Here is a 19,940-nt window from a genome sequence, read left to right as displayed (position 1 = left end):
TTGTAAACGCGATTCCATCGGTCACAAATCTTTAATAACACACGACACCGTCAGATTTCTATTATGTAACCAGACTGGCCAGTGAAAGTTTCTCTGAAAAATCGAATCTACCATAATGGCGTACCACACGTCTGTTTTGGAACCAATACTTTTCAGGATGTACAAATGTCCCCAATGAATAATTGTCTTGCAAAATGGTATATATTTGTTCTAATCTCTCTGTGCCAAATCAGTTGTATAAATCGAACGGTACTTTGGCGATGTAAAACTTTGGATGACTGCTTAGTTCCTCAAATTGAACGCTATATAAACAGAATACATTGTCCTTGGATCAAACTTCATTGGTTACCAATTGTTTTTTAGGATCGATTGTAAATGTTTGACAGACCTTTTTTTTTCTTGTTTACTAAGAGGCACGGGGGTCACAAAAGGATGAACTCTATCGATATTCAGCGTTTCGTTCCTGAGTTATCCCCCTTAGTCAACATGTAAGTTTCGCTTTCTGCTAAGCTAAGGTCAAGATATAGCTGTCGTGTGTGCGTATTAATACGCTTTGCGTGACTATCTGCGGTTATTTTATCATTGTTTATATATTTTCTTTTTGTATGTTATTAAGTGTTATATTATGCACATTCATTGTCTACGCATATTCTTTGTGTAATCTTAATAATAACAAGCCAACAGTGAGGCTGATGTCCCCCGCCGAAATTGCAAAATAAATAGATGACACATATTAATTAATCGCACATTTATTTTTTTCACTAAGTTTCATCACTCTCTATCAGATAGAATCAAGATTATCTTGTCCCAAACCATCGACAAATGAAATCGATTAGCTCTGCTTAGCTTCAGCTCGAAATGTTAATTATTGAACTCAGTCAAGACATTCACCTAATGAACATCTACATATACATCAAGTTTAAACATTCACCTAATAGACACCTATGCCAAGTTTGAACATTCTACCTCAATTAGAAGGAGAGTTATTGTGTTCCAAAGTTTCTACCAATCAAATTGCTTATCACTCTGCTTACCCTCAGCAAAAAATGTTCATTATCGAACTTAGTTAAGGTATTCATATAATAAATCTATACACCAAGTTTCATCAATCTCACTTAATTAGAACTAAAGTTATCGTGTCCCAAAGCATCAACCAATCAAATTGCTTATCTCTGCTTACCCTAAGCGGAAAATGCTCATCTTCGAACTCCATCAAGGCATTGACCTAATAAACACATACACCAAGTTTGAACATTCTAGCTCAATTAGGAAGAGAGTTATTGTGTCCCAAAACGTGTGACGGACAGACAGACAGACGGACGAACCCATTTTAATAGTCCCCTGCTTTCTTCGAAAGGCGGGGGACAATAATAATTATCTGACAAGTTTAATCCAGTCAGAGATTTGAAAACCAACATAATTATGATTATTATGTTCACCATTCTCAGCATAAGAATATTCGTCTCGCATAATTACATTTCCATGTATTATTGCGCTGATACCACCCCCAGACCCCTCCTATTTTCAGAGTTACATTACATTATTATCATTGGTTTGCTATACTAGAGCTGAACATATAGTGTAATTGTACAGTTTTTGTAACAATGGATTGATGGTTTATTTTCTGGTCATCATAATATGCATATATCTAAGCACCTACAAGCAGCTGACTGTCGGATTTAAATATTTGTTTAAATAAAACTGTATTAAACATCGTCATCTACTCTATTATTTCAGATACTGAGTTGTAAACTTCACTATGCAAACGAAGTTAATCTTCTTTAAATATAAAGAGGGGGTATGACTGCTGTCAAAGAAAACTTATCAAGCAGCGCAACTTCAGATCGTTTGTATTATTTAAACAGAAGTTCGTTAAAATCAGCAATACCTCCACTAGCAGAGCAGCAAAGTCGTTTGCGCTAGCTGATAAACCAGCCAGGAATTACCTTTGAGCAAGATCTAATACAATCCAAGCAGGTGTTTAAAGATTCCATAATGACGTTGTAGAGTATCACATCTCAATTCTGATACTATTCATTTAGATTTAGTTGACGGTTCACGCATGGCGATTTAATGTCATTTGCTGTTAAATTATGCACATCAGGCATACAATGTATAGTCAAGCAAAAAAATAAATATATAAATAAATACAAGTATACTTTCAAAACTTGTTTAAAATAACCACATATTTTACACATCTTCTGGTTAGAGGGTACTAAATCAGATTAATTGATATAGTTAATGGACTACTGTCAGTAGTCTATTATTTTAAAGGTTTATATTTCACTAGACAAACTTTCATCTAGCTCTGTGTAATCGATTTTCGGTGTATTTGCGGTAGCTCAAATTTCTTCCTCAAATATTTATGTTGTCTATTTGTAAGCTAATTGTACCTTCTAAACAAGATCAGATATTTAACCGATACAACTTATTCTGAAATAACAAAAATGACTAATAATCCACAGTAAAAATAATTAGACTTTCTAAACAAGCTCACATATTTAACCGAGAAGACTTATTCTGAAAATAATTTCATGTGGGAACAATAATAATTGTATTTGCCAACAAATATCACTAATGGTTTCATCTCTTGTTGACACGATTATTGCTGCTTTTTTACATTTACAAAATAGATATAAATCATTATTTGAATGGTTTTTATCTATTGATTGATACTGCTTAATTAAAACTATGTATCACAGTTGCCACACCACCATCAGTTTTGTGCGACGCAAGGATATTGTCGTTTGTACCGTAAGTAAAATCATTTCAATTTGAATTGGCCTAAACCGGTTTATCTTGAAAATGATTTTTTCGATGCTTTTGATTTTAATCGAAACTTTCCGCGGAGACGCTTCAGCAACCTACCAGGATGCACAGAAACTTGAAACGAATCTTCTGTCAAATTACAGTCAGTTGGTCAGACCATTGTTAAATCAATCAAAGATAATGGAAATCAGTGTAGAATTACTTCTAGAAGGTGTTCTTCAAATTGATGATGTGGAGCAGACTATCACTACTAATGTCGTATTCATGGTTGAATGGACGGACGAGCTTTTAAAATGGAACCCAGATAACTTTGGAGGTATAAACATTATAAATATTCCAAAAGAAAAACGATGGTTACCTCACATAATGATTATCAATTCTGTTCACGAGAGAGACTTGTTTTCGAAACAGTCCAGTCCGTTTCAGGTTACTCAAAATGGTTCCGTAACCTGGAAACCTGCGGCCGTATTTACAACATTTTGTGCACTGGACATGACACACTTTCCTTTTGATAAGCAAATCTGTGACATTCAAATTCTTCCTATTGACTTTACTCAAAAGCAACTCACACTGGTATTAAAGGACAATTTTTCAACGCTTCGGACAAGAGAAAATGGTGAATGGGTAATAGAAGAACTGAGCGGAAGCAACGAAACAAATGTAGAGAATGATCAGTTATCAAAAGTGACAGTCAAACTCACATTGACTCGACGCCCAACTTTCATACTTCTGAATGTATACTTACCGGTTATCATCCTGTCGTTTTTGAATGCTGCCGTGTTTGCTGTTCCAGTTGATTCTGGTGAAAAGTTGAGCTATGTTCTGACAGTACTACTGTCTTTGGCTGTTTTTATGAGTACTGTCAGTGGTATGCTACCAACTACGTCGAATCGTACACCATATATCACCATCTATCTATCTTGTCTGATAATCATCAGTACATTATCTGTCTTAATGACAGTACTAATCATAAGAGTACACCGAAAAGGTACAGAACACCCGATACCACCATGGTTACATTGTGTTACGCGACTAGCTGGTCGAAGATCAACAAATCGGAAAAAAGTTCCAGATACAGATATGGTTTCAGTGGAAAAGAATATTTCTTGGAAGTGTGTAGGAAAGAGCCTGGACAAGATATGTTTGTATGTGTCGACATGTACAACGATTATTATGTGCGTCATTCTTATTATCGCTATATGTTATAAAATATGAACACATATCTGGAACAGTATGTTATTTCAAAATATAGAGTATCTTAATGAATATTAGTGTCTGGCCAAAAATTGATGTTTTTAGGGGACGCAAATCGCACTGACCGTGTACCATCATTTTTTATTGTCTTACCAGGCTTACCTGATGAAGATCCGACAGATACACATTAGTATACCAGCAGCCTTCTTAGAATTGTTAAGAAATGACATTAGACAATATTGCATGTCTCAACATTAATTATGATTATGTGCACCATTCTTGTTATTCAATCATATATTTCACGTATAAATATATTTCCACGGACTGTTAGTATGTATGGTCCTTTAGGATTAATACAGCAACTGCAAACCCTAATGTTACATGACATTAGTTTATTACCCTACAGGTGATTATACAGTAAGTGTAATAATACTACATGTATACACATTATTGTAAGTATAGTAAGAGATAATAGAGACTTTTGGCAAGCGGAATTTTTCCCATCCGTATCACGTAAAAACCCATCAAAAATAATGATTAAATTCCAGTCTTTATCATGGTTAAAATCACATCAAATTATACACCTTCGTGTTCTAGGATACACATATATTCATAAGAACGCAATGATACAACATTTCAGCGTAGAAAAGTAGCAAAAACGACAGTAAAAAGACGACAATGCTATAGGGACTTTTGAGAAAGGTGCCACGTATGAGAAATACACACACACACACACATTGATGACGTCACACGCAAAATTCAAACGGATAAAGACCAGGAATTTACGCTTGCCAAAATTCTCTAATAGGTAGTACGCGTCGGATAATCACATTTGTGAGCCTTATGTTAACTAGTGTGTATGATCATATCAGTATTGGCATTCGAGGGGCTTAACATATTTGCTTTAGGTCCAGTAAAGGATTTAAATGGGAAGATCGGTTCTGTTAGTGGTGGTACACGCTATACGACTAAATATTTTGTTTCGGATAGTGTTCAAGTTATTTAATCTTATATAGTAATTTACGCTGGGCAATTGTAGCGTAATAGTTTAAGCATTTTAATTCAATGCCGCATCATCCGATAACGATTTATAGTCGGTCTAGACGTATATTATCATAATATGATTGAGTTTGGGATCAACATGCCTTTTTGTAGTAGCTGAATCCAATTCCATGGTGATTAATTATACTGCCGAGTCAATATTGGGAAACAATTCAAGGTGGTCGTCAGTTTTGGTAGGAAAATTCGAATTTTACAAAATGATCTAATTTTGTGAAAAAGTTATTCGTTTTGTGGTAGTTTATTACATTTTCGTTCCTATTGCATCACGTTGGCGATTAATTGGTTCCCTTGATCAATATAGGAGGAAATTCCATTAGAGATTTGGAAATTAAGAATTCTCGAGTTGCCTCAGATCTAATACGATTTCATTCATCAAGTATCAACTAAATTTAATTTGATCTCTGGCCTACCACTGGCGGAAGCTGCATAGCAAGCATATTGAAAAGAGTCACTCTTAAGTCACGACAGACGCCGCGTAGTTGGTGTGTTTGGGTGGTCACCAACCTCAAAACATTTGCGCCAAGATGGCGAGTTTACTTCACAAAATAATTAACATGATGAGATATGGATGGATTCCGATATTCAGTGAACCGTTAAATAATGAACTGTTCACCTTTATCCCGAAAGTAACGGAAAAATAACGGGTACTGGAGGTCAAAATAAAGCGGCTAAGCTGAGAAATGATGGCCATATTTCCGAGCTCGGCGATGAATATCACGTGGAATGTCACAAATCTGCACGGTGTTTAGAAGGTCAGCGGTGCCAAATGTTGTTTTGTGGACTATTGCTTTTTTACATGGTCTGAACGGAAAGATTAACATAACAGACTGTCGATTAAATCACAGAAAATCGGTGACCGCTGTAGAATCCCGGACAACTATTATTTTTAGAAGTTTTACTTGTATTTCTGTTTTTGTACCCTGCCGCCCACCGGTCAGTCTGTCCACCTGCCTGTATCAAACTTGGTCCAGTTGGTCATTAGGTAAATGCCTTGACTAATTTAGATACTGGGTAGAAATAAGCCATTTCAACGATCGAGAATTTTGGTCAAGATGACTGCACCTGGAATATTGAGAGGTTTGGAGGGGGGGTATATATATTTGTATTAAAAAAAACTTGGTATATAGTTTCATTACATCAATATTTTGACTAGGTTCGACATTTTTGCTTAGGTTATGCCGGGTGATTAACAATTTGATTGCTAGATGCTTTACAAAAATGTTAAATGTGTTATCAATTAATGACTGTCATCTATTAAGCTTCATCAGCCCCGCTATTGAATTGTTAAATACAGATTACACTCAATTTTGTCCAGTTTTCATTTGGCCTTCCGACAAACTAATTGTTCTACCATTTTCTGCTGTACCAGCGGTCACCGATTTTCTGTGTTTTTATGAACTTTGGCACCACAGTAAAGGACCCTTCACTTCAATAGCTTTTCCAATATTAGTTAAATGATAGTGGAATTCCTTGAAATCACGGCCATCATTTTTCTCAGCCCAACCGCCTTATCAATGCCACGAATATCCGTTATTTGGTTTTTGGGCTAGCACGAATGCTGGTAATGAGCGTAATTCTAATTAGGACACTCTTGTGTATAATATGATATGTACTCACATTTAAAATACAATAAGAGTAAATTTAATAATAGCAGCTATCTATCAACATGACGTATTTGAGGAGTATTGGAGTTTATTAAATGGAAAATCCCCCCCACTAATACAAACATCCTAAAGTAATCTTTTAATGCAACTGATCTTCAACTTTATTATCTATACATAGTCGAAGCAGAAAATGTTCACAATCAAACTCAGTCAAGGTTTCAAAGTACCTGGTAGTGAAACTAAGCACTAAGTTTCGTGACACTTCATCAATTAGTATCCAAGTTATCGTGCCCCAAAGCATTAACCAATGAAATTGCTTAGCTCTGCTTCGCCTTTGCCGATAATGTTTACCATTGAACTCGGCCAAGACATTCACCCACTGAACATTTACACCATGTTTCAACATTCTACTGCAATTAAAAACAGATTTGATACGTTTCCAAAACCTTGTCAATCAAATTGCCTATCGCTCCTCAGCTCAAGCAGAAAATTCTCACCAAACTCAGTCAAAGTAATGATAAAATGAATCTATACTCGGAGTTTCATAGCTCTCGCTGAACTATAATCAAAAGCATCAACCAGTCAAACTGCTTACCGTTAGCAGACAATGTTCATCATCGAACTCCATGAAGGCATTCACATAATGAACGCCTTAGCCTTAGCCTTAGTGGAAAATGCACATGATCGAACACTGACAAGGCATTCACCTAATAGACACCTACGCCAAGTTTGAAGATTCTACATCCATTAGGAGTTATTGTGTTCCAAAATCTCTACCAATCATCATCGAGTCAATGTATTATGTAATGCTCATCATCAAGTCAAAGTCACTAAATTAAAATCAAAGTTATCGAGCTGATCAGAAAATGGTCATTACCGAACGTATTCAAGGTATTGATATAATGAAACTATACATCAAGTTTCAATACTCTCACCTACTTAGAACCAAAGTTATCGTGTCCTATAGCATCAAGCAATCAAATTGGTTATCTCAGCTTACCCTAAGCAGACAATGCTCATCTTCGAACTCCAGCAAGGTATTTTACCTAATAACAGCTACACCAAGTTTAAACGTTATGACTCAATCAGGAGAGTTATTGTGTCCCAAAAGGTATAACGGACGGACGGACAGATCCATTATAAATGTCCCCATGCTTACCTTGACGGATTGGGGACAAAAAGCATCGTGGCTAATTATGTTGATTGTTCGCGTCAAATTTGATACTCTCGCGTTTATTGAAACTCGTGTGACATACTCATTAGAATTATTTGATCAAAGTCCCGTGCAGTGTTACAAATCACCATCACTTCTTAGCCTCGTTCCGCTATTTAAGGACATTTGTCATTTGCACATTTAAATCTTTTTTCGCTTAAATCGGACATTTCGAATTCATTGATTATATCGAGACTTTTGAGTTTAATCGAAACTTGCAATGGAACCGCGTCAGCAAACGCTTCGGTGTACTTTTTTCTAGACGGTGTTCTTCAAATCGATTATGTTGAGCAAATCATCACCACTAATACTATTTACTCATCAGATTTTACATTATTCTTCCAATTGAGGTTTTTCAAAATCATCTCAACTTGTGACATATACCATTTACCAAAGAAACGGAAAGTAGTAAATAGATGCTAGAAGAACCCAGCGGCACAATGGAAAAGATGAAAACAGTAATAAGTTATCAAGATTAGATGTTATATTCACCATGACACGATGCCAGATGGTGTGTTTTTAACCTCAACGGTATCTCCCCTCTAAGAATCTACATGGTGTTTAAACAGCCGACAGCTCGAGTGTTTTAATCATTGACAGTGTCTTTGAGACAGTTCTACCAATTATTTAATTGGAAAAGTGTTACATAATTAATTATGAAGATTGGTTACTAAGTCTAATGATGCCGGGAAGCATTCTTATTTGGACAGTAGAAACTTTCCACCAAGCGTGTCAGACGTGTTATTTCGTTATTAAATATTTCGTTTTTATATATAAACTTATGACTTATTCATTTTGGGTGTGTGACATATGACTTATGTACAATATGTGGAACCCAAAAATTAGTTAAAGATTTTATATGGTTGCAGAGACCATACTATTACACTAGATCCCTTTTCTCTATGTGGTACTACATTCCACAAGCTTGTCGACAAAAATTTTACGACACTGTTTTTTTCACCATATGGAAAGCACAAATTGTACAATTGAAAGGATAGGGCTTTATTATTTAGGGAGTAGTATAAAGCAAATCATGTGAAGAAGACCACTGGTACAAACCAGAGCAGCGCGCTGTGAATTTAACATCAGTTCACGACGATAACATGCGAGAATCATACTTTCACAGCATTAAAAAACGTTGCAATGAGAGTTGCGAAGGATACCACCAACAACCTATCCCCTCCTTGCGACATATTTGAAATTTTGACAACGCCTCTACAAGACGGGGTTCCCCAGTTCATTTATGGCAAGGTTTGGTGCTTTTGTGTTGAATATTTCACCACAAGAATTCCTCAAGATATTGACTTTGTAAAACAACGACAGAAGTTCGACTAAATAAATATGTGTCTGTGGGATGGAGGTTTTATTAGTTTTCACAAAAAGAGTTCAAAAAGATATCGGACATAAAAAAAGAAATCATTTTTGTTAAAAAAAATTCTTCTCAGACCCACGTATCTCCCTGTGTGGTACCACATGCTACAAGATATTTGACTTTGATATTGAAATGTTTGTTTGTTGTGTTTTTACAACAACAGTTCCACAAGATAAGCCTATAGGACATTTGTTTAAATCGGATAAAATTGTGATCTCTACTATTTGAACCGAGACCTTTATGACATAACCCTGCATTTCAAGTTTGCTCAAAATTGGATAATGTAGTAATATTGATGACGAGATTTGTGCAAAATAACAATATGTATAATAATATTATGGCCTTGACTAATTATTGTTTACAGATTCAGAAACAAGCAAAACAGCACGTGAAACAAAGGTAATCTGTGGTGATATGATACATGAATTTAAACTAAAGGTTAATAGACACATTTGCCATGTGCCATCTTCGTGGAGAGTTTGGTTGGGGTGGAATTGAGAGAACTAGATATCACTACATACAATTGACTGCATCTTAACATTTAAACAATGCAACACATAAAATCTTAACAAATCGGTACTTCCTTTCTTACAAAGTTGCAAAATATCAGATAATACTCATGCATTTTTTGTACATAAAATTTTAAAACGTTATATGTTTGGAAGCGGATTTTGTAAAACCATGAGAAATGTGCTATGCGTTCAAGGGAGCCACGGTGGGTAGGACGTTGGTTTGCTAACGTTATTATTTCTTTCCCACTGAACTTCCCAGTTGCGCGTGGTATTTCTTATAAAACCACTAAAGCCGTTTAGGTGGATCTGATATTAACCACGTTCCCATATTTAACTTGACGAATATCTCTTACAGAAAGTAGTATATTATACCTGTGAATCATGATTGTACATATTTACCAACAAATCTCATTAATAGGTTCGACTGAGTATGCCCAGAAACTGGAGACGTATCTTTGGCTGTTTTTACGAGAACTGTCAGCAGTATGCTACCTACTACGTCAAATCATACACCATATATATGTATTACCATCATCAGTATATGTTCTGTCTTAATGACGGTACAAATTATAACAGTACACATCGAGAACATCCGATGCCAACGTGGTTACATTCCCGACAGACTGGACTAAGATCGGAGAATCGCAATCAAATTTCAGATATAGTTTCTGTACCACACATATTTCTTGGCAGTATGTAGGGAATGGCTAGATAAGAAAACTTTGAATGCATCAACAGGCTTACAGATTATTATGTGCATCATTCTTATTCTCACTATTTATTATCAAATATGACAAATCTGTTACAGTATATTATCTCAAAGTATATTGTACCTCAATTCTAATTGACTTCAGTATTTGGCCAATTATTGTAGATGTAAATTCTTGAAAAGGTAACACACTTAACATTAACAAACATACCTTTTGGAAATGTTAAAAATAAAATAAATAGATACACGAGATTTTTATTTTGTTATCGTAACATATAAATATGCTTTAAAATATATGGTTTTCTCATGGTAACGAGAATAAAAAAGTTTGGACATTGATACAAAGCGGTATTTTCATTTCAACAGACACAGAAAATTTCAATCCATAAAGACTGAGCATTTAATGTACCCCAAGCAATTAACGAATTCCATAAGGCCAGACCGATTTTTTGTTGTTTTTCTTCTCGTGCTCGCTGACGTCGAAATTGACCAAAGTGGGGGGGGGGGGGGATTGCCGTTTTTTTCTTCTTGTATCTTTTATTCCGAAATACATGTTCTAACCATTTTTTCTCCCGAACTTAGAAAATATTATCTATACACAAAAAACTAACGCCATCATAACAGTTAATTATCGCCAACATCCATTATTTATTCCCTATCAACATACGACTTCTCGAAAAAATGGAGCCCTGTCAGTGTCTGTATCGCAATCAACAAATTGTTAGAATAGACATTTCCTAATGCAGACACCTGTCAAAATCTACATTTGACAACCTCTATTGAACAATTATTCCAAATGTAAATATTTAAAATATTCCTGATATGTGATTTCCATGTTAAGGTTCGTGTAAAATGAAATGAAATGAAATGGGGTTTAACGTCCTACTGTTTTGCTCCGAACTGGGCTAATGAAGACGGGCATACGCCATACAGTGTGCTATGAGGGAAATTTTGCCCGGACAGCGGCACTACGGCCTACTCTTATATCGAATTCCAACTGTCAAGGGATCTTTTACGTGCACGCCAATGTGTACACGGGACCTCGGTTTTTCGCCCCATCGGAACGACTAGACAGCTGCCCTTGTCAGCCCCTCCGTCCTGCATCACTGACAAGGGAGAACCACGCCGGAAAATCTGGATGAACTTTCTAGGGCCAATGCAGGGATCGAACACCCGACCTCCAGGCTAGCGAGACAGCGTCTTACCCACTTAGCCACCGATTGAGTTCGAAGATGAGCATTTTCTGCTTAGGGTAATCAGAGATAAGCAATTTGTGGAAACTAGGTGTATAGTTTTAATATATCAATACCTTAAATAATCCCCTGTTTAATTGAGGCAGAATGTTCAAATCTCTTACATGTTGATTAGGCGAATGCCTTGACAGTGTTCGACAATGCTCATTTTCCACTAAGGTCATACAGAGATAAGCATTTTGATGGGTTGAGACGTTGAACACGATAACTTTGGTACTAATTGGATGACTAGCGATAAGCAATTTGAATGGTAAAGAATTTGGAACATAACATGAAATGAAATGGGGTTTAACGTCCTAATGTTCTGCTCCTAACCGGGGCTAATGAAGACGGGCATACGCCATACAGTGTGCTATGAGGGAAATTTTGCCCGGGCAGCGGCGCTACGGCCTACTCTTATATCGAATTCCAACTACCAAGGGATCTTTTACGTGCAGCCAATGTGTACACGGGACCTCGGTTTTTCGTACCATCCGAACGACTAGACAGTTGTCCTTGTCAGGCCCTCCATCCTGCATCACTGACAAGAGGAAACCACGCCGGAAAATCTGAATGAACTTTCTCGGCCAATGCAGGATCGAACACCCGACCTTCAGGCTAGCGAGTCAGCGTCCTACCCACTTAGCCACGTGATCCCCCTGGAACATAACATTGCCGTAGAATGTTTAATCTTAGTGTAGCTGTTCATGTGAATGACTTGACTGAATTCAATGATTGACATTATCTGCTAAAGCTAAGCAGAACTAAACATTGTATTTGGTCGATGCTTTGGGACAAGATAACATTTATTTTAATTTATGGAGAGTCATACTCCTCGCAGTGTTTCGTTTGGTTAGAGCTAATCCCACTACTCACTGCTGTAAAGAAAGCATATTCTTGTTCTAAATTATGACTGGTCAATAGTCCGATTAACAACCAACAGCTAACTGCGTAACAATACAAAACAGAGCTCCAAATTGGACCAAATATGTTTACATAACGTTACGTCATGACTTACGATTTTATTATCCCCAATTAACCAGTGCATAGCAGAATATTGCAGAAAAACTGATTGTGTGACAAACGAGGCTATCAGCGCAGATATAATGTAAACAAAACTGTTTTGAGATGAACAACACTTTCACCGTTTTTAATGCCTTAAATCACTGTCCAGAGTTTTAGGGAAGGCCCCTGATTAAAAGAAGGGCTGTCATGTTGCTGTGCTTGGGGATAGCTTTGATTGAACGGGGAGAATAGACACTCTCCCTCAAAAGCGCAAGTATCAGAAGCTAATCCAGCAATGGCCAGAGAGGGATTTCGCGGGCCATTGCTTCAGGAATATATGTAAAATCAGTGTATAGTTTCACTACCAGGTACTTCAAAATCGTGACCATATTCTGCTGAGACTTAAGCATAGATAATCAATTTCGATTGCTCGATACTTATCAAGAAAATAAATGTGCAATTAATTAGTATGTGTCATCTGTTTATTTTCGGACGAAATATTGTTTTTTTCCATTTCGAAGGAGGAAATAATGTCTTTAGATGCACCATAATAACAAGAAACCAACAGTGAGGCTGGAGATCCCTGCTAAAATCCCGAGATAAATTGACGACACATATTAATGAATTGCACATTTATCTTTTTTCAAAAGTATCAATTAAGCAATCAAAACTGATTATCTATACTTAGTCTAAGCATAAAATGTTCACGATCAAACCATCAGGTTTTGAAGTACGTGTTAGTGAAACTATACACTAAGTTGCATCACTCTCTCCATCAGTTAGAATCAAAATTATCTTGTCCCAAAGCAACGACCAATGAAATTGCTTAGCTCTGTCAAGACATTCACCTAATGAACATCTATATCTCAATTAAAAGCAGAGATGTTATGTTCCAAAGTCTTGATCAATCAAATTGCTTATCGCTACTTAGCCTAAGCAGAAAATTCTCATCATCGAACTTAGCCAAGATATTGATATAATGAATCTACATTGTATACTCGGGAGTTTCATCGCCCTCACCGAATTAGAACAAGTTATGTTCAAACGTCTCAACGAATCAAATTGATTATCTCTGGTTGTCTTAGTGGAAAATGCGCATGATCGAACTCCGTCAAACCATTCACCCAATAGAGACCTACACCAATACTGAACATTCTACCTCAACTAGAAGGAGAGTTATTGTGTTCCATCTACCTCAACTTGAAGGAGAGTTATTGTGTTCCAGAATCTCGACCTATCAGACTGCTTACCCTTAGCTGAACATGCTCATTATCAAACGTAGTCAAGGTATTGATGTGACTTACGTAATTCGAACTAAAGTTATTGTGTGCCAAAGCATCAACCCAATCAAATTGCTTATTTCTGTTTTTACCCTAAGCAGAAAATGTTCACCTTTTAACTCCATCAATGCATTCAATTAATAAACACCGAAAACAAATTTGAACATTCTAGCTCAAGTAGAAGTAATGTTATTGTGTCCCAAAAGGTGTGACAGGCGGGCGGACAGACATACCAATTTAATAGTCCCCTGCTTTACAACAAAAGCAAAATAAGAAAGATAACAGAATCCCATTTGTTATACCCTTCAATCCAAGGCTCCCAAACTTTGCAGAAATTATACAAAGATACATGCCTATTCTTCACAAATCTCATCATGTAAGATTGTTATACCCAACCATCCTGTCGTAGCGTATATATGACCTCTTAACTTGGGCGATAAATTGATCAGGTCTAAACTAGCTAAAGCTCCCAAGACACAAGAATTTTACACATGCAGTAAGAAATGTATTACATGTACTCGGCACTCTGAAGAAACTAACACTATATGAGTAACTGCACCAAGAAACAATTCGTAATTAGCAAACGTCTCGAAGGCAATTCATGTAATAGTATTTATCTTATTACCTGTGCCAATTGCAACTCAACAAAAACTCTAAAGATAGGATATATGGACATAGATCAGATATTAACAGCCATACAGACTGTCCGATATGCAGACATTTCAACTCCTCTAATCATAGTATAGAACGGTCATCTCCGAGTCACCGCCTTTGACCAGCTCCAGAAATATTTTGGATTATAACTTTTAAAACTCTTGAACCTACTGGTATTAATAATAATCCTCAAACCAACATTCCCATTATTACTTTTTATCCCTTTTAAACATTTATCTGTATTTTCCGCTTTTTCGCGCGCTCTTGGTTCCAGGGGGAATGCTCACTAGTCCGCGGGTTCATGAGTCCGTTGATATCTATTATTAGGGTTAGGGTTGGGTTGGGGTTTATTAGTCCACCGATATCTATTATTTATAGCATTTCTTAAAGCGGCGGACTAGTGAATCTCTCTCGGTTTCAGCACTCGTTGTCATAGTTCTCTATGACCTCCTTTCTGTTTCCTTAAGATATTATTTTTCAATGTTTTATTACCTTGAAGAAGAAGAGGGTACCTCTTCAAAACGTTGGTTTAATAATATTTGACGGTAAAGGAACCAAGAACAAGCCAACAGTGAGGCTGATGTCCCCCGCCGAAATCCCCAAATAAATAGATGACACATATTAATTAATCGCACATCTATTTTTTTCCAAAGTATCAAGCAATCAAACTGATTATCAACTATAAACTAAGTTTCATCACTCTCTATCAGATAGAATCAATGCTTATTTCTGCTTAGCTTTAGCTCAATATGTTAATCATTGAACTCAGTCAAGACGAACATCTACATCAAGTTTAAACATTCTACCTCAATTAGAAGAAGAGTTTGACCAATCAACATGCTTATTGCTCGTTGGCCTAAGCAAAAAATTCTCATCATCGAACTTAGTCAAGGTATTGATGTAATGAACTATACACCAAGTTTCATCACTCTCACTTAATTAGAACTAAAGTTATCGTGTTCCACTTCCAAAGCATCAACCAATCAAATTGCTTATCTCTGCTTACCCTAAGCAGAAAATGATCATCTTCGCACTCCATCAAGGCATTGACCTCATTAACCCCTACACCAAGGTTGAACATTCTAGCTCAATTAGAAGGAGGGTTATTGTGTTCCAAAGTCTTGGCCAATCAAATTGCTTATCGCTCTGCTTACCCTGAGCAGTAAATGCTCATCATCGAACTAAGTCAAGGTATTGATGTAATGAAACTATACACCAAGTTGCATCACTCTCACTTAATTGGAACTAAAGTTATCGTGTCCCAAAGCATCAACCAATCAAATTGCTTATATTTGCTTACCCTAAGCCGAAAATGCTTATCTTCGCACTCCATCAAGGCATTGACCTAATAAACACCTACACCAAGTTTGAACATTCTAGCTCAATTAGAAGGAGGGTTATTGTGTTCCAAAGACTCGGCCAATCAAATTGCTTATCGCTCTGCTTACCCTGAGCAAAAAATGCTCATCATCGAACTTAGTCAAGGTATTGATGTAATGAAACTATACACCAAGTTTCATCACTCTCACTTAATTGAAACTAAAGTTATTGTGTCCCAAACAAAGCATCAACCAATCAAATTGCTTATCTTTGCTTATCCTAAGCAGAAAATGCTTATCTTCACACTCCATCAAGGCATTGACCTAATAAACACCAACACCAAGTTTGAACATTCTAGCTCAATTAGAAGGAGGGTTATTGTGTTCCAAAGTCTCGGCCAATCAAATTGCTTATCGCTCTGCTTACCCTGAGCAGAAAATGCTCATTATCGAACTTAGTCAAGGTATTACTGTAATGAAACTATACACCAAGTTTCATTAATCTCACTTAATTAGAACTAAAGTTATCGTGTCCCAAAGCATCAACCAATCAAATTGCTTATCTCTGCTTACCCTAAGCGGAAAATGCTCATCTTCGAACTCCATCAAGGCATTGACCTAATCAACACATACACCAAGTTTGAACATTCTAGCTCAATTAGGAAGAGAGTTATCGTGCCCCAAAGTATCAACCAATCAAATTGCTTATCTCTGCTTACCCTAAGCGGAAAATGCTCATCTTCGAACTCCATCAAGGCATTGACCTAATAAACACATACACCAAGTTTGAACATTCTAGCTCAATTAAAAGTTATCGTGTCCCAAAGCATCAACCAATCAAATTGCTTATCTCTGCTTACCCTAAGCAGAAAATGCTCATCTTCGAACTCCATCAAGGCATTGACCTAATCAACACATACACCAAGTTTGAACATTCTAGCCCAATTAGGAAGAGAGTTATCGTGTCCCAAAGCATCAACCAATCAAATTGCTTATCTCTGCTTACCCTAAGCGGAAAATGCTCATCTTCGAACTCCATCAAGGCATTGACCTAATAAACACATACACCAAGTTTGAACATTCTAGCTCAATTAGGAAGAGAGTTATTGTGTCCCAAAAAGTGTGACGGACAGACAGACGGACGGACAGACAGACAGACGGACGAACCCATTTTAATAGTCCCCTGCTTTCTTCGAAAGGCGGGGGACAAAAATGAGCATTAAATTAAAATTGGGATGTTAAGAAAAGTTTTACTTTGTGTATATATTCAAGGATTGTCTCTTTCCCGGTTAATTCTCTATGATAAACAAGTGTCACGCGTGATATTTTTTTTTATTTACAACTAAATCATTTGAGGTACATCTATGGTGACGCATGTTTCCTCTTGAAATATTTGTGTTATATATTTCCCAGTTAAATGAACATATTTATTTGAAAAGATAGACATTGTACAATAACATAAATGACGAATAACCCACATTGACAATATTTGTGGAAACAATAATTTTACATACTTGTCAACATATATCACTAATGGATACAACCATTACTGCTGCTTGTTTACATTTACAAAACATATAAACTATATGTAAATAGGTTTTTTTTTATCTTGGCATACTGGTTAAGATTTAAATGACTTATTGTGCTGCGCATCACTGCGCTACACCCACCATCTGCAATCGTGAGGGCATTTTTCTTTTACGCACAGAAAGAGAAGCATTTAAAGTCGCCTATATGGGTTATCTTGAAAATGACGAATTCATTAATTATTTCAACGCTTTTGATTTTAATCGAATCTTTTGGTGGAAACATTTCAGCAACCTACCAGGAAACACAGAAACATGAAACGTATCTTCTATCAAATTATATTTCTGAATGGATACTTACTTATCAGTTATCATCCTGTCGTGAATGCTGCTGTGTTTGCTGTTCCAGTTGATACTGGTGAAAAGTTGAGCTATGTTTTTATGAGTACTGTCAGCGGTATGCTACCCACTACGTCTAATCGTACACCACATATCACCATCTATCTATCTTGTCTGATAATCATCAGTACATTATCTGTCTTAATTATAAGAGTACACCGTAAAGGTACAGAAACACCGATACCACCATGGTTACATTGTGTTACTCGACTGGTTAGATTTAGATCGGAGAATCGGAATCAAATTTCAGATACCGAAACGGTTCCTGTACAACAGAAGATTTCTGGTGTGTGTGTAAGGAAGGGACTAGAAAAGATATTATTGTACGCGTCAATATGTGTAACTATTATCGTTATGTGCACTATTCTTATTTTCGGTATATATTATTAAATATGACGAAATATCAGTTACCGTGTCTCAATATTACTTCAAATTGATTCCAGCAAATTTTCTGAAACGCACTTCCCAATGATCATTTTTTGCACCATTATTATTCTAATTATATAATTTCACGCATATGTCCATATATTACTATTGCACGGACATTTGTAACACAGAGATTAGTTTCGTACATATAGTGTTTATTTTCATAGGAACAGAATATAAAACAGCTACATAAATACAACAGGAATATAATATTAAACATTAACACGGTACATTAATATCGTATATTATGACTATATTTCAACCATTCCGCCCTTTTGTCTCGGCAGCGACCGAACTCAGATGAGCCCATTCTCCGGTCTTTGTTCCTTTCTTCTCCTCCCCACTCATCTCCCACCTGCGTCTCTTCTGTGTCTGTCGGTAAACTATTGGTTATATAGCCCAACAATTGGGGAAATTGATAAGAGTCATGGTTATATATGGAATGGTCTATTAATATCACGTCATGGTATAATTAACCGATCGATACGTATTTCCTTTAAAGTCCTGCGAACCTGGTACACAAATCATATGTAGCTTGTAAATGACAGATGGGATTGGATTAATTACATGTTCAATTATAACATAGCCAATTCGTGCCTAACAGGAGTATATACAGAGTTGCAAAGTCAATATCACATATAATCAAAAACCAGATGGGGTCGATAAATTCTATGCACCCAAATGATTCTTCAATTCGATGAAGGTTATTATAATCCAGAAAGATATGGTCTAAAATGCGCAAATATAGGAAAGGGACTGGGATCTTTGGGACATAAACATATATTTTAAGTTTCATCAAAACCGGATAAAAATTTTGACCTCTAGAGGGCACACAACCTTCGTATTACGTACTTTTGTGGGTACAAAGAGCGGGCAGTTTCTTTTCGATTTTTCCGAAATTCGAATTCAAACTTCATTATGTTGAAATGGTGATATATTTAAATAGTTTTTAAAATCGGATAAAAATTTGTGACCTCTAGAGAATCCATAGTTGGGTATGCACAGGACAAAACTGTAAGGGTGCCACAGACTGTCTTTAGAACTGTGACAAACTAAAATAACATACTTCATGGAAATAGAAATGCGCAAAGAATGATCCAACAATTTACATAAGGTAATAAGCTGAAATGGATCGTCCTACTTATTACTGAAATGAAATCAAAATGCAATAGGATTTAACGTCCTAGTGTTCTGCTATGACTGGGCTAATAAATACGCCATACACTGTGCTATGGGGGAAATTTTGCCTAGAAGCTGCCCTACTTGTATATCGAATTCCAACTACCAATGTCTACACAGGACCTCGGTTTTGAATCAGGAACTGGCTCTATACAGATGGTAATCTAGTTCTTGTTGGGGCAATGCCTAGGGGTCCGCCATTTTAACAATTATCATCCTCCGAGTTTTAATTCATTACGTCACAATTCAAAGATAGATGCAATGAAGTTTCCTGGTCTTGTTGTACGCCTTTACTTGTGCAAATGATACACATTTTCATATATTACAAATATTATAAAACGTTCAAATGCATGAATATGTAAGGACCAACAGTGGTAAAATATAGATAATATCATATTAAAATATTGTATGCAATACTATATTCGCAATTGCCTTACTGGAGCTAATTGATAAAACACATGACCAGATTTTCAGGTATTATTGTC

At 36.4% G+C, this 19,940-nt stretch overlaps 1 protein-coding gene across 1 annotated transcript; it reads left to right on the top strand.

The window, feature by feature from the left end:
• Nucleotides 1-3,033: 3,033 nt before the first annotated feature.
• On the top strand, nt 3,034-3,681 carry LOC126824309 (acetylcholine receptor subunit alpha-like; the record flags this gene model as incomplete). The annotated part of the gene is made up of 2 exons (XM_050553509.2): nt 3,034-3,213; nt 3,484-3,681. Coding segments are annotated over exons 1-2 (378 nt in total), but the record flags the coding sequence as incomplete, so codon positions are not given.
• Between the last annotated feature and the right edge of the window lie 16,259 nt (nt 3,682-19,940).

The sequence above is a fragment of the Patella vulgata genome, chromosome 6, assembly GCF_932274485.2.
Source record: "Patella vulgata chromosome 6, xgPatVulg1.2, whole genome shotgun sequence".
NCBI classification, from domain to species: Eukaryota; Metazoa; Mollusca; class Gastropoda; family Patellidae; genus Patella; species Patella vulgata.
Note: the sequence above shows the minus strand (reverse complement) of the source record. Positions and strands in the feature narration are given on the sequence as shown.